The sequence below is a fragment of the Capricornis sumatraensis genome, chromosome 22 (assembly GCF_032405125.1).
Source record: "Capricornis sumatraensis isolate serow.1 chromosome 22, serow.2, whole genome shotgun sequence".
In the NCBI taxonomy this organism is placed as follows: domain Eukaryota; kingdom Metazoa; phylum Chordata; class Mammalia; order Artiodactyla; family Bovidae; genus Capricornis; species Capricornis sumatraensis.
Window position 1 is genome coordinate 44746069 of NC_091090.1, and position 24880 is coordinate 44770948.

Here is a 24880-nt window from a genome sequence, read left to right on the forward strand (position 1 = left end):
AGAGCCCAGGAGAGTGTCCGCGACAGGTCCACTCCCTCAAGGAACCGCTGAATGTAAAGCATTCTTTGACGCGGCCGCTTCCATTTTAAAGAGGAAAGGCAGCGGGCCTGGCTCGGGCGAGAACAAGACGTCAGAGCGGCGGGCAGTCTCCGCCGGCGGGGAAGGACCGCCCCTTTTTCCCGCAGCCCGAGCCGGCGCTCCCCACTGCGGCTGCGCGGGCCGCGTGGGGCGGGGCGTGAACGCGGAAGGGGCCGCGCCGCGGGGACGAGCAAGGGCGGGGGGCGGGGCCGGCCGCGGGGGCGAGCAAGAGCGGGGCGGGAACGCGGAAAGGTCGCTCCACACGGGCGAGCAAGGGCGGGATTGGGGGCGGGGCCGGCGCGCGGGGTCGGGGCGGGGACGCGGAAGGGCCGCGCCGCGGGGACGAGCAAGGGCGGGGGGCGGGGCCGGCCGGGCCGCGGGGCGTGAGGTGACAGGTGAGGGGGGCGGCTGTGGCCTGAGCAGCGGAGACGCGGCGGCGATGCTGGAGACCCTGCGCGAGCGGCTGCTGAGCGTGCAGCAGGATTTCACCTCCGGGTGGGTACACGGTGGGGGACGGAAAGGGGCCCGCACGGCCGGGCCGGGGAGCCGGGACGCCGCCTCCGCGCACCCGGGGTCTCATCTCGCGCCCGCCACTCCCCTCACCCAACCGCGGGCCTCCCATCCGCGCCCCCCATCCGCGCCCGGGCGGGGACAGTAGCCAACTTTCCGGCGTCGGCCCGGCCGCACGAAGTAACTTAGGTCCCGCCGGGCAGGCTCAGACCGCGCGCCGGGGCGGGGAGCGGGTCCGGAAGGCTGCGGGCGGCCGAGGGTCGGGCGACCCTTCCCCGGCAGATCCGGCCGGCCCGAGAGGGGTCGGGTGAGAGGCGAGCGCGCCCCCGCCCCCACGAGGGACGGCGACCCTGCGCCCCCTCCCACGCCGCCGAGACCCCTGCCGGCTCGGGCCGCCACCCCCTCCAGATGGCCGGGGCCCGGCGGGCGTTTTGTCCGCCCCCGCGCGCGGAGGCTGAGCGCCTTTTCTTCCCCTTTTGATTTCTCTCTCTACCTCGGGTTCAGCGCCTCAGTGAAGAAACTCTCGGGCCAGAGAAACGCCAGAACTGGCGATCCTGTTCATGCCCTAGTGGTGACACGCACGCGGACCTAGCGGTTCCCGAACTTTGCTTGGAATCTCCTGGCAACCATCCCGGTGCGTGCCCGGGTGGCAAAGGCTTCCAGCTACACCAGGCTGAGGATGGGGGTTCGAAAGACCACCCCCGCCCAGGTGATTCCAGTTTGGCGTAGACTCTAACGCCAGGGGCCCTGGGATCTTCCCTCTATCTACCATTTAAGCCAACGCGTTTCTGCAAGTTTCTCTGCCTCACTCTCTGCGACCAGTAAAACAACGGGGATGATGAAGATGGTTCTCATCTCACAGGGTTATTGTGAGGATGAATGAACTAACGTGTAAAACGCACTCATGTTGTGTCACTGTTGTTATTAGTGCTTAATTCAACTTTTCCATTTCTTCCCAAAGGGTGTCACTTTGATAAAGGATAAGTCTGTCCCCTTTAGATTACGGATCCGTTGAAGAAAGCTCTCCCTATGAGGGCCTCTCCGTCATGGTTTACGTTTCTGATGAGAAAGATGTTAGCTACAGTTGTGTCTTAGTGGACAAAAATGTTTGTATGGTTTACCTCTTAGGTGCTGAGTAGTAACATTGGAGAAGGAAATGGCAACCCACTCCAGTGTTCTTGCCTGGAGAATCCCCAGGGACTGGGGAGCCTGGTGGGCTGCTGTCTATGGGGTCGCACACGACTGAAGTGACTTAGCAGCAGCAGTAACAGACAGGCGAATACTTGAGCACTTACATGTAAAGCATTTTTGGTGGTCTTGGTTTGGGGTCCTTAGGAATGGTAATTGTAGATGTCCTAGGAGTCATTGATTGACCCTGGGCTTGATTGGTTGCATGCTTGATTCCCCGCCCCCCCTTTTAAATTTAAAAACTAACTTATTTTCAGAATGTAAATTATTGAAACGTTGGGGTGTAATGCTTCAGGGGTAGCAGGAGAACAGTACTTCGCAGATAAGCCCATCTGGTACAGCCCTCCTGTCATTACCTCAAGAAATTCCGTGATGAGTAACAGTATCTTCTGAGAGTTACAGCTACTGAAGTTTTACAGGTCAGGTGGTTGCCTCTGAACCCATTCGTTCTTTGAACTTTGCTCGAGAAGGTTCAACTCACCTAGGAATATGGATTCTCCCAGACCATCCTGGGAGATCTGGAAAACCTGAGTTGAGGGTTGAGTTACAGATAAGGGTGGACGGGATCTGGTTAGAACGCCTTCTTGAAAACTGAATTTACCTGAAGCATGACAGAAACTGGGGCCAGTTTGGGATAGGAAATCCTGAGAGGGCTTCCATTCCGTGAAGGCCCTTCATGGGCTTCCTTGTACAGGTCACTCTGAGCCGACAAGCCATTGGACCAGCAGTGTGTGCCATGAGCCTGTCACCTGGCAGAGAAATCACTCCTGCTCAAGGTGAAATTAAACACAGCAGTACATGTATATTGCATGAAGGCACTGAGGGATTCAGAGATGAAAGCAACGTGGCCCTTGCCTCTCAAAACCACCAGACTGGACCTAGCATTCCTTTAGAACACTTGCTATTGGTGCCCATAGATGCCAGAGCAGCTGGCTTACAAAATAACTGGAACGTCTACCATTAGGGTTGCCCTCGGAACTCAGTAGGGGAAAGGTGGGTGCTTCCCTGAGCCCTTTCACTGTGGAGCTTCACGGTAGCCCAGAGCAACAGCCTGTCTTCAGAGACTTTTCGGCTCATTTTTAGTTTCTGGAAATTCATATAACTGGAGCTGAAACATAGGCAGTTTACTGTTTTTCAAGTATAATAGGAATATTCTTTATCAGGCTTACAAGAGAATGCCACTGCTACTGCTGCTAAGTCGCTTCAGTTGTGTCCAAGTCTGTACGACCCCATAGATGGCAGCCCACCAGGCTCCCCCGTCCTTGGGATGCGCCAGGCAAGAACACTGGAGTGGGTTGCCATTTCCTTCTCCTATGCGTGAAAGTGAAGTCTCTCAGTCGTGCCCAACTTCCCGACCCCATGGACTGCAGCCCACCAGGCTCCTCCATCCATGGGATTTTCCAGGCAAGAGTACTGGAGTGGGTTGCCATTGCCTTCTCTGGGAGAATGCCACATTAGTGGTTAAAGCATGTGTGAACACTGAATTTCAACCTTCCATTCAAACTTAGGAAAAAGTCAGCTTCAAGGGACTGTAGGTTGTCCATGGACTCAAGATCTTTTTTCATCAAATTTTATTCATCATAATAGTTACATCAAAGTCAAAATAAGCCTAGAAATTATGTTGCTTTCCTTCTGGGCTAACTGGGCGGTTATCTGGTGCAGGGGCTGAGGGACAGACGGGACTGGCTCCCAGCTTCACTGTCTGCCCCTCGCCTACGTGCATCCTCACCTGGGTTTATGTCCCCCGGAGCTCTGGGAGCCTTTTGGAGAGTTCACAGAGAACCTCTGCTGTTTAAGGACTGGCTTGAACTCTGAGGGAAACTTTTGGACACACTGCAGCACTTTCTTCAAATCTGCTCTGGTCTTTGATTTTTTTAAAAAAACCTTCAGAGCAGTAATGACCCACAGCCTGAGGATTGATGTATTCAGGCGTGCAAACCCCTTCAGGAAAGTGAAAATCAGAGTTACCAAGGGTTTACAGCTGCCTGTCACTGGCTGGCATTTCCTGTCTGTAATGCTCTGGGTGCTTTTGGATAGGGAGGAATAGCAGTTGTTACTTGTTGCAACTAGACAGTGGGTGTTTCCTTCTCTCTGGTCAGAGCCCCCTCTGCCCTGACCTCGGGCCCAGCCTGCTGTGCTCATTTCTCTTCTCCTCTCCGGCAGTATCATAACCTCAAAGGAGAGCATCCAACATTCCAGTTCACAGTGTGGTAAAATGGTGAGGTTTAATGCTGGCTCTTCCTTGACTGAATGAGTGATGTTGCTCAATCGTGTCCAGCCCTTTGCGACCCCATGGACTATAGCCTACCACGCTCCTCTGTCCATGGAATTTTCCAGGCAAGAGTACTGGAGTGGGTTGCCATTTCCTTCTCCAGAGGATCTTCCCGACCCAAGGATTGAACCTGGGTCTTCGCAGTGTAGGCAGACGCTTTACCGTCTGAGCTACCAGGGAAGTCCAATCAACTTGATTACTTACCTTTTAATATAAACAGGGGAAAAAACCTTAATATTCAATTTGACTTATTACTGAGTTCCTGCCAAGTGTCAGACACCAGTCTAGGAAGTCAAAGTCTTATCATAGAAGTTTTTTCCATTTTATTAAAAAAAAAAGATAGGAGGCCACATGCCCAGTTTTGCCTGCTCTTTGCCAGTGTCTGTGTGTTTAGCCAGATCCTGGAGCTACAAGCTTGACAAAAACTGTGTCTGCTCTCCAAATGCCCTAGCCTGGCAGTAACACAAAGCAAAGCAGAAGGAAGTGAACGTGGAAGATACAGGTGATATGGATTGTGAGCTCAGAGGAGTCATTAGTTGAGATGCTTCAAAGAAGAGCTGACTTCTAGACTGGCCTGGAAGAATGAGGAGAGATGAGGCTAGATTTGGCTGAGGGATTTCAGAGATGAAACTCTTGTGGGAGAGGAACCTGGAATGGAAGTTTAGTGTCTGATAATAGAGCGTCATCAGTGCTTTGCAAATTGATTCATTTAGAAAATATTTATTGAGCACTTACCTGTTGATGGGGCTTCCCTAGTAGCTGACATGCTATAGCACTATGCCTGCAATGCAGGAGACCCACGTTCAGTCACTGAGTTGGGAAGACCTGTTGCAGAAGGCAATGGCTACCCCCTCCAGCATTCTTGCCTGGAGAATTCCGTGGACAGAGGGACCTGGTGGGCTGGAGTCCATGGGGTCGCAAAGATTCAGATGCAAGTGAGCAGCTAACACTTAACACCTGTTGATGAGTACTAGAGTTACGGCAGAGAATGCACACCAGACAGCAAGTAATGGCCCTGCCCACACTCGACTGGCTGTTGCTGCTAAGTCACTTCAGTCGTATCCAACTCTGTGTGACCCCATAGGCGGCAGCCCACCAGGCTCCCCTGTCCCTGGAATTCTCCAGGCAAGAACACTGGAGTGGGTTGCCATTTCCTTCTCCAATGCAGGAAAGTGAAAAGTGAAAGTGAAGTCGCTCAGTCGTGTCCGACTCTCAGCGACTCCATGGACTGCAGCCCCCCAGGCTCCTCCATCCATGGGATCTTCAGGCACGAGTACTGGAGTGGGGTGCCATTGCCTTCTCCAACTTGACTGGCAGGAGGCCGAAAATCTAGAAGGTCAGTAGTACTGTTGCTGAAAACAAAGCAGGTTCAGGGGTTGGGTGGGGCTGGGAGGACTGCTGTCTTCTATAGGATGGTCATGGCTTATTTTTAGGTTGACTAATCTTCTGAAGGTTTTTCTGGAGGGGAGCAGCCTGAGCCTACTTGTATTTGTGGAAGAATAATTTGAGAGGCAGGGTGATGGGAGGACTAGAGATGGGAAACAGAGATTATTTAGGAGGCTATAATTATGGAGCAGATGAGAGATGATGAAAAGGCAGTGCTGGTGGAAATTTGACGGAATAATGACAGGCACTGGTCGATTTCATAAAAAAATGAGACTAGCAAGTGAAAAAAGGTGGAGAAACTGAGGATCTCAATTTTGGAGTATCTTAGATAGTGATGTCGTTTACCAACAGAGACGTTGAGGAGCTTTGAGAGAGAAGGAGCAGTTGACAGGGAGTGTGTCTCGAAGTCCAAGAGGCCAGCAGGAAATTCAGGAAACACTGAGGAAAGAGGTCAGGACCGACTGGGTGCATTCTAGGGTGATTAGGATAGAGACAGCGAACAGTCCTCTCCCCTTCCTGACTTTTGCGTGAGTCTCTCAGCCGCCAGAGCTTTGGGGTCCTGTGCACTTTTAGGTGTGATTGATGCTTTTGTGTTTTCTGATTTTGAGTTTAAAAAAAAAGTTAATGGGGAAAATACAATAGATTGGATTTGTATTCATAAATAGAATTTAAATTCAAAATAATAGAGGCGTGAAAATGTTATAGGACAAAATATGCTAATTAATACATGTTGTGTTTTAAAGCAGTCACCCTGGCCTTTCATAATAGCTGATGGGCTTAGATGAGTAGGACATTGAAGTGCAAATAAGTGGTCCCCCATCCCATCGAAGTCAGGCCCAGAAAGCCATTTCCTGCTCAGCAGTCATTGCCGAGGTCCACCTTTCATTCTGTGAAATTACTTTTTAAGCTTTTTGTCTAAGAGGTTTTGCTAGTTATCTCCATTTCTCAAGAAGATGTCTCCATCTTAGTATTTTCCGTAAAGCTTAAAGAAAATAAATGTGCTATGGTCAAACAAAGGTCAGTCTTTGAAACAATCTCAAAATATTGTAGTGTGATGATGAATTTGAAAGCAAGTGTTTCGGACTCTGAAGCGCACGTTGGTTGCTTTGAGTGGGAAACAATTGAGAGGTGGCTCACTTCGAAGTCTGTGTGTGAACACACTCACGCTGTGGCACGCCTGTCTCCCTGAGGCTGTGCTGTGTTGGGAAGAAGGCTAGGAATGGAGGAGAAGGCTTCTATGGGAACTGGATTGGGGGATCTCTGTTCTATTTTACCTTGGCCCTCTGATGTACATAGCTGCTTTCTTGATGGTTACCATTTTTATTATACTTGATGATCATTTTTATTATACTTTTTGTTTGAATTGCCTCTGTAATTTACAGTTACAGCCTGCTGCCAGAGTCATATTCGGAATTTCCTTTAATTCTTGTGGCAAATCATTATGGTCAGTATAATACTTCTATTTTATGGTTTAGGAAACTGGGGAATTGCACTCAGACCAGTATTTCCTTCTCAGCGTGGCAAGACACTGTGGGACTTGATTAATGGGTTGTTTCCAGCGCAGAATCACTGTGAGAAACTTAAGAGTTCTCCCCAGATAAAAATGGTAAGCTCCTGCCAGTTGAATTCTGGGTTTGGAGTATGTACTTCAGAAAGGACCTTTTTTCTTTTGGGAAGATTACTTGTTACATTTTCAACTTAAAAAGTGTTACATTGACTATTTTTATCCTTTCCTTAACTTTTTTCAGTTTCCAACTTTCTTCTTGCTACTTTGTTTTCTCCAGCAGTTTCTATGCTGAATGTGGCATATTGATGATTTACATGGAAGAGGTGTGATAAGAAAAGATGAATGTCTACAAGACTGTTTTTTGTTATGAAAACTTTGAAAAACTTTTATATCTATTATTTGGCTATGCTGGGTGTTGCTATGCGAGCTCTTCTCTAGTTGCGGCAAGCAGAGGCTACTCTCAAGTTGCACGGGCTTCTCATTGAGGTAGCTTCTCTTGTAGCTCCCGGGCTCTTCAGCTCAGGCTTAGTAGTTGCGGTGCGTGGACTGAGTTGTTGCGGCTGCCGGGCTCTAGAGCGCAGGCTCAGTAGTTGCGGTGCGTGGACTGAGTTGTTGCGGCTGCCGGGCTCTAGAGCGCAGGCTCAGTAGTTGCGGTGCGTGGACTGAGTTGTTGCGGCTGCCAGGCTCTAGAGCGCAGGCTCAGTAGTTGCGGTGCGTGGACTGAGTTGTTACGGCTGCCGGGTTCTAGAGCGCAGGCTCAGTAGTTGTGGCGCATGGATGTAGTTATCCCATAGCATGTGGGATCTTTACAGACCAGGAATCAAACCCATGCCTCCAGCATTGGCAGGCGGATTCTTAACCACTGAGTGTCCAGGGGAACCCCCAAACTTTTTTTTAAACGATGTTTTAAACATTTACAAAAATATGTACAGTGAGCCCCATATATATGTTATTCACATACAACAGTTAATTATTATCACATTTACTCAGTCTCTCCCTTATTTATAGAGTATGAGCTTTCCTGGTGGCTCAGATGGTAAAGAATCCACCTGCAGTTCAGAAGACCTGGGTTCAATCCCTGGGTTGAGAAGATCCCCTGGAGGAGGGCATGGCAGCCCACTCCAGTATTCTTGCCTGGAGAATCCTGTGGACAGAGGAGCCTGGTGGGCTACAATCCATGGAATCTCAAAGACTCGGACATGACTGAGTGACTAACACTGTTTATAGAGTTAGTTCTATAGTTAGTTTACAGACTTAGTTCTCACCTCTCTCATAAATCAATTTTCATCTTTAAAAAAATACATTATGTAAATGCAATGCCAATATCATACCTAACAAAATTAATACTAATTCTATGATATTATAAATTATCCAGTCCAAAATCAAATTTCCTAGTTCTTAAAAGTATCTTTTTACAGTTGATTTGTTCAAATCCAGATCAAATAAGTTCCACACATTATAGTTGGTTAAAAACTAATTTTTTAAAGCAGATGGTTGTTAAGGAGCCACCTGGGGAAGCTTACTCACCCTTCCAATAATTTTAGTTTCAGCTCCCTGTAAGCTTCCTCTTTTCTGTTTCATTCCAAACCAATTTTTTCTTTCTTTTGGGGAAGTGTGGAGGAGAACCCCAAATTTGATACATTACAACTGAGAATTTAGTTTTTTTCAGAAATAAATATTTGAAATACTAACCTAGAGATTTTCTCGGTTGTATAATGAATGGTCCAAAGATGGTCTTAGCAATTTGCTTCAATATCCTTGTTACCATATGAATTGTCCCAAATCACTGAAAATAATACTAGAATCATTTTGACTATAATGCACTGCTGTGTCCATTTATTCTAGTACAGTTCTACCTGAGATGTCACAACCAAGTGCCTTTCTCGGATTTTGGAGTGGAAATGGTTGAATGGCTGTCAAAATAACTTTTTTGAGCTGTTGCTTAATCTTAGTCTAAACTGGATTTACTGGTTTCCAAGCTAAGCTTGAAATTTTTTATTGTTTTTCTAGGACAGGTAAGACTTTCTAAATTCAACTCATCTGGAGAGATGCCTACACATAGTTGTGTATTAAAGAGATTGCTGAATCTTTTTTTTTTTTTAACATTGTAGAGGAATTGATCTCATCAATATTTTAGTTTTTGAAAAAGAGCATAGAATAATATTTTTAAAAGTCTTGGTGTGAAATTGATACTAAACTTGTTGAAAAATGGGGGCCACTCTCTTTTTTCTGATGTTTCCAGAATAGTGAGGCTTCTTTAGTCCAGTCATATTTAGGAAATGTTTCTAGAAAAGGGATTTGGGGCAAGAAAAATATAAAATGGCATTTGATATTGGAAGTCCCTTTCTGATTTTGAGCTAGGCACCGTCGACCAAAAAGTTGGACGACTCTGTCAGGCGTACATGTACAGCTGTGCACAGCAGAGGGTTGGGCATTCTAGGAGAGTCAGCCGTGGGCTGGGACAGGGCAACTCAGCTGGTGGGCTGGGACAGGGCAACTCAGCTGGTGGGCTGGGACAGGGCAACTCAGCTGGTGTGCTGGGACAGGGCAACTCAGCTGGTGTGCTGGGACAGGGCAACTCAGCTGGTGTACTGGGACAGGGCAACTCAGCTGGCACGCTAGGACAGCTTCTGGCAGGTTGCAGTAGAGCATCGTAAGGAGGCAGCTCCTGTGTCCGCTTTACGAAGGCTTTGTGGGGCTAGCTGGGGTACTGTGGCCTACGCTTCAGACTGTTTAGACGTGAATATTTGTAGAAGTAATCAGATTACGTAGAACATGTCCAGATGTCTTCATTGTATGCGGGAATATCTCATAATTGAGTTCTCACTTTTTGACTGGTATATGATAGAGTCCAAGTCAAAAGTAGGTAAAAATGGGCTGGTGAAGTTAAAGAAAAAAAAAAAATATATATATATATATACATATATATAATACAAAGTTTATGACCTTCAGGTTTTACATATAGAAAAGCTTATTTAATTTTCTTACATATGCATTTTTAGCCCATTAATTTTTTCCAGCCCAATAATTTAAAAAAGCAAATAGAAGGGGAGTAGAGCGACTTCACTTTCACTTTTCACTTTCATGCGTTGGAGAAGGAAATGGCAATCCGCTCCAGTGTTCTTGCCTGGAGAATCCCAGGGACTGTGGAGCCTGATTGGCTGCCATTTATGGGGTCGCACAGAGTCGGAAACGACTGAAGCGACGCAGCAGCAGCAGCAGCAGCAGCAGCAGCAGCAGCAGCAGCAGCAGGCTTCCCAGGTGGCACTAGTGGTAAAAAAAGAAAAAAAAAGCCCTGCCTGCCAATGCAGGAGACATATAAGATGCGGGTTCGATCACTGGGATGGGAAGATCCCCTGGAGGAGGACACGGCAACCCACTCCAGTATTCTTGTCTGGAGAATCCCATGGACAGAGGAGCCCGGCAGGTTACAGTCCATAGGGTCACAAAGAGTCACTGAAATGACTTAGCACTCACGCAGGCTGCTATAGTTGAATAGCTAGCAGAAGCAGTTAAATAGTAGCTGATACGATGACCAGTGGTAGAGACAAAAAATTTAAATTTTTAAAAAACTGCTATAGGATCCTGAACAGACTCCCCAAACCACTGTAGATTGGTTTCAGGTTGGCAAATGGCGAGGCATTCCTAGCTCAGAAACATCTAAGGAATGTACTGTTTTGTTGTGAAATGCAGTCAGTGGTGTTCATGATAATGACCCTAAATTATCAGAAAATGTACCAACTCCTCTTTAATGAAAGAGGTTTGTAATGTATTTTAGAAGCTTTTTATCAATAGCTAAAATTGCTCAGAATGTTGGCACTTAGAGAGTGCTTAGTATAGTATCACTTTAAAATGTGTTGGTTAGACAAAGAAAACAGACTTATGGACATAGAGGGGGCTGGGTGGAGTTGGGGGGAGAAGAGGGTGGGACAAATGGAGAGAGTAGCGTGGAAACATACTCTGTGATATGTAGAATAGCTAGCCACGGAGAATTTGCTGTATGACTCGGAGAACTCAAACCACGGTCTCTGTAACGACCTAGAGGGCTGGGATGGGGTGGGAGGTTGGAGGGAGGTTCAAAAGGGAGGGGACATGTGTATACTTACGGCTGATTCATGTTGATGTATAGAAGAAACCAGCATGATGCTGTAAAGCAATGATCCTTCAAGTAAAAATAAATTTTGTAAAATGTGCTGCTTAGATAGTATTATTACTGATCAAGTTCACATATGGGGGCCACTGTCTTTTTTCTGATGTTTCCAGAGTAGTGATGCTTCTTTAGTCCAGTCATATTTAGGAAATGTTTCTAGAAAAGGGATTTGGGGCAAGAAAAATATAAAAATATTTGCTGTAAATTTTCCACTTGTGTCTTATGTACAGTATACAAATATTTGTTGTCTTAATTCTTTCTTAAAAAAGTATTGACTTCCAACCAGAAATTTTACCAGCTATGAAATTTGCATTTGAAAATTTCTTAAACTGTAAAAATGTGATATTTTATACTGGTTGAATTATAGGCTGAAGACTTTAAGTGACAAGTCAAGAGAAGCTAAAGTAAAAAACAAACCCAGGTAAGCATGTGCTGTTTTAATTTACTATGACTTAAATTCCATACAATTTTTGGTTATAGTCATGATAGTATAATTAATGTATTTTAGATCTGTTGCGTGCATCTGACTAAACAGTTTATTGATTCTTTCTAAATTTTCTAACCCTGGAAATTTTTCTGATAAAACTGTAAAATGGTTGAAAAAGTGCCAGGTAATTGTTTTACTCTATGACAGTCGGTGATTATTTGATCACAATTAATCATTTTTATTTGTATATTAAGAGCAAAGTAAAAGTTCTCCATTGTTGAGAAGCAAATTATTAATGAAACAGTACTTGGCAAGTGAGCCTCTTCAGCTGTGTTGTCTGTTTTATATGAAAACACTAGTATTGTGCAGTGCTTTGTTCATTTTTTAAAATGAATAATGCACACTACTAAGTTTCACTTTAAGGCTAGCAGTGGGGACTTCCCTGGTGATGCAGTGGTTAAGACTCCACGCTGACAGTGCAGAGAGCACAGGTTGCATCCCTGGTGAGGGAACTAAGATCCTGCGTGCCATTTGGCACAGCCAAAATGTTTTTTAAAAACCTAGAGATAAGGAGCTTTAAAGAAATTTTCTTGTTAGCTAGAATTCTGTTAAAGTGTTTATTGTATTATAGTGTGCTAAAAATCTGCAGGGCAAAGTGATGGCTAATAGTATGTTGCAGTATATTAACTCTGGAATAGGGGCTTTCCCAGTGGCTCACTGGTAAAGAACCCACCTGCCAAAGCAGGAGACACAGGTTTGATCCCTGGCTCAGGAAGATCCCCTGGAGAAGGAAATGGCAACCCACTCCAGTATTCTTGTCTGGGAAATCCCGTGGACAGAGGAGCCTGGTGGGCTACAGTCCATAGCGTTGCCAGGGAGTCGGACACAACTTAGTGACTAAACAACAACTTTGGAATAATAGTACGTTTTTCTAAAAGTTTAGATCAGTTGTCATTAACGATTTAAAAATATTCCACATTATGATCGACAGCATCAAAATTATTGTGTGTAACTTTTTGTAAGTTGGCCTAAAGCAGTATCAGTTTTTAATAAAATAAGTGTTTCTTTTGGCAGGACTGTCCCATGTTTGCCGAAGTACTCTGCTGGACTAGAATTACTTAGCAGGTAAGTGTTTTCATTTAAATAAAAAGGTTATGCTTCTGTTATCTAAAAGTGTTTTATAATTCTAGAGATAGACACCTTAAAACAACTAAATTTTTACCTTAACATAGAAATTGTGTCCCTCAGGGGCTTTTACATTTATTTCACTGATTAATACAAAGGCCATTCAGATTTTGAGCATATTGATCACTATTATATATACTAACCGATAACTTTATCATGTGCTTGTATTATGTTTGTGGTTTCTTTGTTGCAAGAAAATTGACTCTGGATTTGAGTCCTCAATAATTTTCTTACTTTGATTCTTAATTTTATACCATTTCTTCTCCAATCCATTTCTGTTGATGTGCAAGTACATGATTTTCTTAGATGACATCAAAAGCATAAGTGACAAAGGGAAAAAGGATGAATTGGACTTTATCAAAATTAAAACCTTTTGCTCTTTAAAGAATACTATCAAGAAAGTGAAAGAACAATCCATAGAAGGGGAGAAAATATTTGCAAATTACACATCTTTTGAGGTACTTGTATCTAGACTATAAGTAACTTTTATAACTCAACAGTAAAAAGACAAACAACCCAGTGAAGAAATAGGCAAATGATTTGAATAGACATTTCTGTAAAAAAGATGAGCAAATGGTGAATAAGCACATGAAAAAATTCTCAATGTCGTTAGTCACAAGGGGAAGGGCAAACCACAACCGCAGTGAGATACCACTCATACCCACTAGCATGCCTATAATCCAAAAGACAAACAACAAGTGTTGGCAAAGATGTGGAGAAGTTAGAACCCTTATGCTCTTCTGGTGGGAGTGTAAAATGGCACAGCTGCTGTGAAAAACAGTTTGTAGTTTTCTCAAAAAGTTAAGAGTAGAATTACCATGTGATCCAGCAAATTCACACCAAAAGAATTGAAAACTTACATTTATGTCAAAATTTGCACACAAATGTGCATAATAGGAGTATCTTTCATTCAGGCTGCCCTGTCCATGGGGATTCTCCAGGCTAGGATACTGGAATGGGTTCCATGCCCTCCTCCAGGGGATCTTCCCAACCCAGGGATCGAACCCAGGTCTCTCGCATTGAAGGCGGATTCTTTACCACATGAGCCACGGGGGAAGCCCAGTATCATTCATAAAGCAATATCATTCATAATAGCCAAAAAGTAGGAACAGCACAAATACTCATCAAAGGATGAATGAATAATTTGGTGTCTCCACACAATGGAACATTATTCAGCCACAAAATGGAATGAAGTGCTGAGGCACACTACATCTTGCACATCTTGAATAAAACTTAAAAACATTGCGCTAAATGCGAGGATGGAACAAAAAAGGCACATAGTGTATGGTTCTATTGATATGCTATGTCCGGAACAGGCAGAAGGATAGTGTTTGCCAAGATTTGGAGAAGAGAGGGGAATGAGTAATGACTGCTAATGGATATGGGGTTTCTTTACAGGATGATGAAATGTTTTGGAATCAGTGGTGATAGTTGCCCCAACTCTGTGAATATGCTGTGAATTATGCACTTTAAAAGCATGAATGTTATGCTCTAAATTAAAACTCAGCTGTTATGAAAATAAGTGTATGGTTTGCATGTGTTATCATCTGCAGTTCTGTATCTAGTGACGTGGCATCTAATGGCCAAGTGGTAGCCGTGTGTGCAGTAGAAGGTACGCTCCTTCGTCTTATCTGCGTGTGTCATGGCACAATCAGCTATGCCTGCCCGTTGCTTTCCGTTTTCTAGCTTTATATTCAGTTTCTTTTTATGCTTGCTGAATCTGGGCATTTTTTTTTTCCTTCTCTAGGTGCTTAATTTGACATTAATTTCCTGCTTGTTTTTTTGTTGAGTGAGGAAGACAAGTGACTTTGAAAGGAGGTAGAATACAAATCAATCCGTGGTATACTGTTTGCATGTTATCTTTATACTTTTTTAATCTAGTGATTTAGTTGAAACAGCTTCATTGAAAGTTGCTCATTTCAGATGTGTAGACTTCTCTGTGTGGTAGTTTTGGGGTACTTTTGGGGACTTTATCTGAAAAATTTACAGCCATATCTATAATGTGTCTGTTCATTGCACTGAAACAGTATTTTCTCTCTGAAACTAGTGCTGAGTGGAGGAGAGACCATTTTAAATATCTAAATCATAAAATTTTTTTAGATTGTTAAAATACTGTGTAAAATACGATAACATAAAATTTTGCCATCTTAACCATTTTTAAGTGTACAGCCCACTAATGTCAACCGCATTCACATTGTTGTACATCCAGTCTCCAAGAGGCTTTTCATCTTGCAGACCTCTGCCACTGGCAACCATTGTTCTCTTTCTATAAATCTGACTACTTTAGGTACCATTTGTAGGTGGAATCATGCAGTGCTTGTCTTCTTGTGATTGGCTTATTTCACTTAATATATTTTCGAGTTTTATTGAGATTTAATTGGCATACACCTCTATGTAAGCTTAAGTTATTGCCGCATAATGATTTGACTTACTTCATGAGACGATTGCCACGAGTGAATTTAGTGAGCATTCACCGTCTCATATAGATAAAAAAGAAAAAGAAAAAAAAATGTTTTTCTTGTGATAAGAACTCAGAATGTATTCTAGCAACTTTCATATATAATGTTCAGTATTGTTAGTTATATTAATAATGTACACTACATTCCTGGTACTCTTTTATCTTACAAACTAGAAGTTTGTACCTTTCATTGCCTTCATTCAATTCCCTGTCCCTCCACCTGTGGTAACCACAAATCTAATCTCTTTTTCTATTTGTTTGCTTGCTTGTGTTTGAAGTATAATTGACCTACAATACTTTGTTAGTTCCTGGTGCACAACATAGTTATTTGATGTTTCTGTACATTACACAGTGATCACCGCTGTCATCACCACTAATTCAAAGGAAGTTCCTTCCTTTTTCAGGCTGAATAATATCCTATTGTATGAATATGCCATATTTTGCTTATACCTTCATCCATTAATAGGCACAAGTTGCTTTGATTTTTTAGCTATTGTGAATAATGCTGCTATGAACATGGGTGTGCAAGTATCTCTTTATGACCCAGCTTTCAGTTTTTTGGTGGTGTATCCTCAGAAGAGGAAATGCTGAATCAGATGGTAATTGTACACGTTAATTTTTTGAAGAACCAATATACTGTTGAGCAGCTGCACTATTTTACATTTCCTTGTGTGTGTTAGTCACTCAGTCGTGTCTGACTCTTTGCCACGCCATGGACTGCAGCCTGCCAGGCTTCTCTGTCCACGGGATTCTCAAGCAAGAATACTGCGGTGGGTTGCCATTTCCTTCTCCAGGGGATCTTCCCAACCCAGGGATAGAATCCATGTCTCCTGCATTGCAGGCAGATTCTTTACTATCTGAGTCACTAGGGCAGTGCACATTTTTCCAGTTGCCATTTCTCCATATTCTCACCAAATCTTGTTTTGGGGCTTGCTGAGTTTTTTTTGTTTCCATTCTCATTGGTGTGAAGTGGTGTCTCATGGTGGTTTTGATTCAGTCCATCCTAAAGGAGATCAGTCCTGGGTGTTCATTGGAGGGACTGATGTTGAAGCTGAAACACCTGATACTTTGGCCACCTGATGCAGAGAGCTGACTCATTGGAAAAGACCCTGATGCTGGGAAAGATTGAGGGCAGGAGGAGAAGGGGACGACAGAGGATGAAATGGTTGGATGGCATCACCAACACAATGGACATGGGTTTGGGTGAACTCCAGAAGTTGGTGATGGACAAGGAGCCCTGGCATGCTGCGATTAATGGGGTCGCAAAGAGTAGGGCGCGACTGAACTGAACGATGATGATGGTGAGCTTCTCATGTGCTTATTGGCCATTTATATATCTTCTTTAGAGAAATATCTGTTCAAGTCCTTTGCCTGTTTTTGGATAGAGTTGTTTTTGTTACTGTCGAGTGTTGGGCGTTTTCTGTATATTCTGGATATTAATCATTTGTCAAATGTGTGATTTGTATTTATTTTCTTCCATTTTATTGGTTGCCTTTTATTTGTTGATTGTATTCTTTGATGCACAGAAGTGTCTAATTTTGATGAAGTCCAATTTGTTTATTTTCTTTGTTGCCTGTGCCTTTGGTGTTATATCCAAGCAATCATTACCAAATGTAATGGCAAGAAGCTCATGTTTTCTTCTAAAAATTTTATAGTTTTGGATCTTATGTTTGGATTTTTTGATCCATTTTTATTTAATTTTTGTATATGGTGTCAAGAGTCCAGCTTCATTCTTTTGCCTGTGGATATGCAGCTTTCCCAGCACCAGCATATTTGTTGAAAAGACTATCCTTTCCGCATTTAATTATCTTGGCACACTTGTCAAAAGTTATTTGATCATACATGCAAGGGTTTATTTCTGGGCTCTATTTCATTGGCCTATATGTCTCCCATTATGCCAGTACCATACTTTTGATTATTGTAGCTTTCTAGTATGTTTTGAAATTAAGAAGTGTGTGTCTTCCAACTTTGTTCTTCTTTTTAAGATTATTTTGGCTTTTCAGGATCCCTTGATATTCCCTATGAGTTTTATGATGAATTTATGAAAATATCCTGTTTCTCTTCATATTTTCACCCACTAATTTTAGCATCTATTATAGTTCTTGCCTGAAATAATTTATTGTGTTTACCAAATGGTGATTTTCTATTTTTCTCATTTTTTTTCTATCATTATTTATTGGAATTCTACTGTAAGGAAGAGGTTTTCCCCCATCTGCCCCATTTATTTATTTGGTTGTTTATTTAAATCACTATAAGCTCATGGCTGTTGGTTTTCATCTATGAGCTCTAACCCATTTCTACCATTATTTTTTCTACCAAATCTGGTGTCCCAGATTTGGCAATTAGAAGCCCCTTCAAGTTAATGTCTGTGTGTTTGCAGAATGTCTCCATTACTTTTTGAGCGTTTCCTTTCTGAGACCACAGGTTGTATTTTAGATAGGATTTTTTAATGTGTGGCTTTTATTTTGAATTATTATTATTATTATTATTTGCCTTTCTTAGGTATGAAGATACATGGGCTGCACTCCACAGGAGGGCCAAGGAATGTGCAAGTGCTGGAGAGGTAAAGAATCAGCTCGTCTTATACTTACAGGGAAAATATACTTTTGCAGTCTTAAATGCTTATTTTTAAGAAATTAAATTTATAATTGTGTTAAAATGTTTGACAGGATATCTTAAAGTGAATTTTGTAGTTGATTATGAAACACTCTAAATAAAGTACTTTTTTGTAATTTCTCAGTCAAGTAATTTAGTTAGCTTAGAGAGTTTATAACTTTTATTCTAGAGTCGCAAGTGACTCTTCGGTTCATCGAGGTATAATGCTTTGAATTTGAGGTCTGGTACCTTTGCATTTTATGTAAATTATGTCATTTCTTTCTACTCACTATTTAAGAATTCCTTTGGTGGGGACAACAGTTTAACTTTGCTCAGTCTACTTAAAATCATTAGTTTGCTTATTAGCAAATAAATATAAAAATCTCAGGAGTCAACCTTAATTTCTTAGAGAAACAACCTATTTTCTAGCTCTACAGAGTGTGTAATGAATAAAAGTGACTTATAATTAAAATTATTTGGTATATATACTTAAAGCTTTTTTAGCCAAGATCAAATATTCTGCTACTGATGTCAGTCAAACTTTCTTTCTTTCTAAAAACACATCTGTGATTCTGACTTTTAATTAATTTAAACTGACTTTACCATTTACCTGAATTAGTGACGCTGTAATAGTTACATAGAAGATGGTAATACACATGATAAAATTTAGGCATTAGTGTTTCTCTTAGAAATAACTGGAGAAGAAAATGGCAACTCACTCCAGTATTCTTGCCTGGAGAATCCCATGGACAGAGGACCTTGGTGGGCTAGAGTCCACGGGTCGCAAAGAGTCGGACACGACTAAGCAACTTCACTTTCACTTTCACTTTAGAAATTATGGAAAAGGAAGACTATAGGCTTCTGTCAGTAGGCAGACTGAATACTGTGAAAAGTCCTGTAAGTGTAAAACTCTTAAATGCTGGATAGATTTTTTTTTTTAATTTAAATGCAGTAGGCTTACAAAAATTAAGGGAAGTCCTAAAGGGCCAAAACAAGCAAACAAAAACAGCAGGGAACTGAAATGAGAGTGGTTGAAAAAAAAAAACGTGAAGCAGGGTTCAAATAGTAAAACAAATGTCTTAGTAAGAGATTTATTGGGATAGGAGATTTTTGTCTATGGGGAACTGAGTCTGAGACTCCTAGACTCCTAGACTCTAGATACTCTTGGTGAAAGGATAATTTAGGACATTTTTAAAAAGAAAGAAAAGAAAAGCTACCTGTTGGCAAAAGGAGGCAATAAATTCTTTTTTTTTTTTTTTAATTTTTTTTTAAATAAATTCTTTAAAGTACACCTGGAGCACCTAAAAACTGACCGTGTACTAGGCCATAAAGCAGTTCTCACAAGTTTCATGTAAATCAAGTCATACAGAATATTCTGTGATTCTGGTGCAAATGACCTTGAAAGTTGGTATAGGAAAAGAATTTTGAAAAATCCGTCTGTTTGCAAATTAAACATGTATATTATGCATCATTTATGGTTCAATAATTACTACATGCATATTGTGTAAGTTGTCAAAAACTACTTAGAGGGAAATTTTATAGATGAAAAATAGACTGAAAGTCAATGAGCTAATGTAACTTAAGAATCAGAGAACAGAATAAATCATAAGGGAAGAATGAAAGAGATGACAAAGATGAGAGAAGTAAATGAAATAGAATGTAAAAATACAATAGACGCTAGACAAAGTCACAAGTTCTTAGAAGACTAATAAAATATGGTAAGTAAGTAAGTAAAGTCGCTCAGTCGTGTCCGACTCTTTGCGACCCCATGGACTGTAGCTTATCATGCTCCTCCGTCCATGGGATTTTCCAGGCAAGAGTACTGGAGTGGGTTGCCATTTCCTTCTCCAGAGGATCTTCCCAACCCAGGGATCGAACCTGGGTCTCCCGCATTGTAGGCAGACGCTTTACCATCTAAGCCAATAAAATATGGTAGCTATCTGATTATATTGATTAAGAAAAAAGGACGAATAGTTTCAAGAATTAAAGAATATAACTGTAGCTATAGCAGAAAGTGAAAAGATAAGAGTTTGTGAACAACTCTAGGACACATTTGAAAACAGAGGCAAAATGGCAAAATACTAGACATTTTTACTAAAGTTTTGGTTGCTCAGTTGTGTCCAACTCTGTGACCCCATGGACTGTAGACTGCCCTCCAGGCTCCTCTGTCCGTGGAATTCGCCAGGCAAGAATACTAGAGTGGGTAGCCATTCTCTTCTTCAGGGGATCCTCCCAACCCAGGAATCGAACCCGGGTCTCCTGCCTAGCAGGCAGATTCTTTATTTTGTGACTCATGGGGAAAGCCCAGAAACTTTTACTAAAACTAATTCTAAAAGTGGTACAAATCCTGAATAATATAGCCACTAAAGAAACTGTTAATAATTAATCTTTTCACTAGGAAAACACCAGGCCCACCAAGTTATATAGGAGAGTTCTATGAGACTTTCAGAGAATCCACCATCTCAATGTTAAACAGACTCCTGCAGCAAGTGAAACAAGAGGAGGCTGCCCTGCCCATTGCATGAGGCTAGAATAACTGATCCTGAACCCCAACAAGCAAAGTATGAGAAAGTGAAATTGGAGTCCAGTCCCATTCATGAGTACAGACAGAAAAACTATAAACAGAATAGAGGTATGAGCTCTCACTTAACTTAAGCAGCCTGTTTCTGGAAATCAGATGTTCTGTGTGCTCTATCCAGGAACCTACTTGACACACTCTAAATTGGAAAAGTCATTATGTGTTACATATCAACCCCAAGCCCTCCACCAGCCTTCTTACATATTTCTGTTTAAAACCAGCAAAACATCTATAGATGGTAGCAGTTTGTTAGGACATCAGGTGCTTCAGACACAACCTTCCGCCTCCAAACTTGTGGTGTGCACTGGTTGACACCGAGCTGCCTCGTGTGCAGTGTTGTGGCCCCTCAATTCCCGCAGTGTGCAGGGCCTGCCTCTCCTTCATGATGGGCTCCTCGTACTGTCTTGTGATTCTCATATTCTGATAGTGTTGTCTGAAATTTAATTTGAGAATCTTCTCACACATTGTTTTAAAATCTATATCAAGCTTAAATGTAAAGCTTTCCTATATAAATATGAGCCAGAACTTTGTGTTTACTTTGTAAATGTTGGATGATAACAAATAGCGTTCTGTCTGGGAAACAACCTGCTATATATGGCTGTGTTGACAAACTAAATCCAGCCTTGCATTAAAAAAAAAAAAAAAAACAGGTTTATTCCAGGATTGAAAGGTTGGCTTAACATTAGAAAATCTTTTATATGCAGTTGACTGTGTTAATAAATTAAGAGAAAAATATATGATCATCAGATGCAGAAAATACATTTGATAAAATTAATTCAGAGTAAAACATTTTAGCAAGTTTTTAATAGATGGTAACTTTTGTCCTGCTGCTGCTGCTGCTAAGTCACTTCAGTCGTGTCTGACTCTCTGCAACCCCATAGACGGCAACCCACCAGGCTCCTCTGTCCCTGGGATTCTCCAGGCAAGAACACTGGAGTGGGTTGCCATTTCCTTCTCCAATGCATGAAAGTGAAAAGTGAAAGGGAAGTCACTCAGTCGTGTCCGACTCATTGCGACTCCATGGACTGCAGCCCGCCAGGCTTCTCCATCCATGGGATTTTCCAGGCAAGAGTACTGGAGTGGGAACTCTTGTCCTTATAGCTACCAAAACCTGCAGTATTTGACTTGTAGTACTTTGATTTCATAGTCAATCATCTTACTAAATCGTCTTATTCTGATAATTTGCATCTGGGATGGGAGTTTTGTGAAGATGGAAGGGAAGAAACAAAAACCTACCAGTCTTTTCAATTCTTCATCTTTTTGTAGTGGGTAGGACTTCCAATATAGTGTAGAATAAAAGCTGAAGATCTTGGTTCAGATTTTGGCTCCATCAGATTTAAATGTGAAAGGGAAAACTACATTTTTTAGAAAATAGCGGAAAAGCTAAGATCTCAGGGCAGAGAAAGGTTTCTTTAACAAGGCATAATAAACACCAACCATAAAGTAAAATATTGATAATTTTTATCAAATCTTCTGTTCATCAAGCAGTACCATGAGAAAGTTATGCAGTTCACAAAACAGAGGGCTAGGGTTCAAAAAATATTAAAAACCTCTGCACACTAATAAAAAAAGGGAACAGTAAGCCATTAAAAAGTGCACGAGAGGTATGACCAGACATTACCCTGAACAAAAAGCATGAGTGGCCAGTAAATGTGAAAACATGTTTAAAATCAATTAGAAGGCAAGGAAATACAAATTAAAACCTCAGATTTACACTCATTAGATTATCAAGCATTTAAGGAGCCTTGAATTTTCTGTGCAGACAGTCATTATTCACTGATGACGGTTTTCCCTTCCCCAGCAGCATGATGGGGAACAGCTAGAACTAGGGGGTGTAAATCGATTGGCACGGTGACATTAGAAAAATGAGCTGGCGTGAAGTAAAAATTGAAATTCCACAAAGCTTTTGAAACCACAGTTCTCCTAGGGAGATTTCTGTAGCATTGTGTCCCCAGCTTTGCCCTGTGATGTTGTATGTCTCATACCTGCTTGGATAACATTGGTATGGTATCATCTGTTCATTAAGTGTGACAAATAGATGAGAGGCCTTGAAGTCAGAGATGGCTAGGCTGGGGGAGGTCCAGCTCAGTTGAGCCACTGGGCGGTGGGGAAGGAGGGTGCAGTGAGGAGCTCAATACCTGGGACGCGTTGGAACCTAATTTGTGAAAATTGCCTGTGTGCACCAGATTTGTTCCAGAATGTTTACAGCAGGTTTTGTTGAAACTTTAGACAGTCCCAAAGTCTCCCTGTAGAGTAATTTTTATTTATGGGATCGGGGACTTCCCTGGTAGTCCAGTGGCTGACCCCACGCTCCCAGTGCAGGGGGCCCAGGTTCCATCCCTGTTCATGGAAATGCTGCAAAAAGATCAAATGCTATGCAGCAGTGAAAATTAGTGAACCATTATACCTCCGTGTATCAATATGGATGAATCCCACAATGTTCAATGAAGACTGTATCCTATAGAGGAGCTTTAACAAAGATTGTTCTTTTGATTGTAAGAAGCATTTCATAATAAAATATGTTGGAGAAAGAATTTCCTGGGGGTTCTGTTGCTGAATGTATTTTATGGGGGGGGAATATATAATATTTTCATAGTTGTGTACTTTTTTATTGTAAGACCCCTATCTTATCAAAAGTGCCACTATTGGCTTCCAGAAATATAGTTCTCAGGTTGAAAAATGAAAATTTATTGTAAATGTCTCTGACGTATTGTTGAGACATCTGTAAATTTCTTAAATGTATATCTTTAAGAAACTGTTTTATTGTGTATTTTGTCAGGCCATGCTCATGTGTCTTTAGTGGCCTTTAGTCAATGTCAATCTGCCAGGGCAAATATACTTAGGGATAATTCAGTCTTCTTTGACAAGTTATTTTATACTTAACTACTATAAAGCTAATTCTTATTTATAGTCTTAAAATTTAGAGCAATGTTGCTTTAGCAAATAGTTTGTTCAATGTAACTTTGTTGTCTAGACTTTTTCTACAAGATTTTTTTTTTTACAAGTTCTTTGATTTGTTTTTCCCTCACTTAGTAGGTAAATAAACACGTAAATTGATAGTGACTTAGGGGTTAGATTCTGAGGGTAACTTTCTAAAGTTAGACTTCCAGTGCATTATTTGCTTATGCTTTTTATTGTTGTGAAACACTTGCTTGCCTTCAGATTGAACTCTTTTAAGACTCATGCTTTAACAACTTGGTGTGTAAGCTGGTTAAATCAGGCATGCTTCATTCTCTTTGGATTCCAGCTTGGATCTCTTCTGCTTGTGGTGGGGAGTGGACTGAACTGGTTGTGGGAATGCCTAGTTTCTGCAGTAATACGTTTTGACCTTGGGCAGATAAACGGAGTCTCTCTGTTTCTAGCTGACTCACATAAAATGGTATAACACCATTTACCCTGCTTAGCAAACAGTTGTTTGAAAATCACATGAACTAAGTGAAAGTGAAAGTCGCTCAGTCGTGTCCGACTCTTTGCCACAGCATGGACTCATCCATGGAATTCTCCAGGCCAGGATACTGGAGTGGGTAGTCTTTCCCTTAGCCAGGGGATCTTCACAGCCCAGGGATCAAACCCAGGTCTCCCTCATTGCAGGCGGGTTCTTTACCAACTGAGCTATCACGAAAGCATTCCCCCAAAATGCTGAACTGTTTTTTTACAAACATAAAAGTTTTTATATTGTTTTATTACCCCAATATTACCCATTTTGAAAATCACTTGGGTCCCAGCCTTTTCTTTGTTCTCCTAACTTCAGTGGCTACCAGAAGGACTTTTGCGATGATTTGTAACTTTGGGAACAAGCCCAAACTGTGGGTTTGTCTTGCTACTTAAACTTGCTTTTCTGGTGTTAAATCTGGATTTATTCAGAACTGTTTACTTGGAGGAGAAAAATTGGCCTTCTGAAGATGGCTCCTTCCTTGTTAAGTAAAGCTAAAGTACAGTTTCTCAGAACCTTTTCTTTCGCTCCTTTTTACTTTTCTTCCTTTTGTGTCCCTGCATACACAGTCCCTAGAAGATTGATTAAGGGCGTGGGCTTAAGTGTCAGATTCCTGGGATTCAATCTAGGTCCTGTGTGGCTCTTGAGAAAGTGACTTGTCTTCATTGCACCTCAGTTTCTTCTTCTGTAAAATGAATGTAATAATATTGCTCTGTTTACAAGGTTGCTCTGTTTTTAATGTAAATTGCTTAACACAGGACCTGGCACATAGAAAATGCTCAAAATGCTTTACTCTTATTACATAATTGTTGATAATGATTTTGAAGAATCCATTCAATATCCCATTCTTTTAAATTAAAGTAATATTTGAATGTATTTTGATAGATTCTTCTTATGTACACTTCTTATATTCTATATACAGAATATGATTTTGAATTTTGTGGAAGGCATGAACTATACTATACTTAAGTTTTAATATTTATGTTTCATTTTACTTTTCAGTAATAAATATTAATATCTAAAAATTGTTTATTCTAGATCTTTGAAATTATTAACACAATTAACCACTGCAATTAAGATTTAACAAACTTTTTAAAAGATATGTCATAAACC

General features: G+C 41.7%; 1 protein-coding gene across 5 annotated transcripts in view; it reads left to right on the plus strand.

Moving 5' to 3' along the window:
• Positions 1-471: 471 nt before the first annotated feature.
• Positions 472-24880, plus strand: part of DTNBP1 (dystrobrevin binding protein 1) — a 103733-nt gene continuing 79324 nt past the window's right edge. For 2 of the 5 annotated variants that reach the window (XR_011144093.1, XM_068961142.1), the window contains exons 1-4: positions 472-573; positions 11459-11512; positions 12593-12643; positions 17664-17724. Coding sequence is in view for 2 of the 5 variants with exons in the window: in XM_068961142.1 (XP_068817243.1) it covers positions 518-573; positions 11459-11512; positions 12593-12643; positions 17664-17724 (222 nt within the window). In the remaining 3 variants the exon portion in view is untranslated. Of the gene's footprint in view, positions 574-11458; positions 11513-12592; positions 12644-16433; positions 16463-17663; positions 17725-24880 lie in introns of those variants that run through there. The other 3 variants (XM_068961143.1, XM_068961145.1, XM_068961146.1) reach the window with 3 other exon arrangements.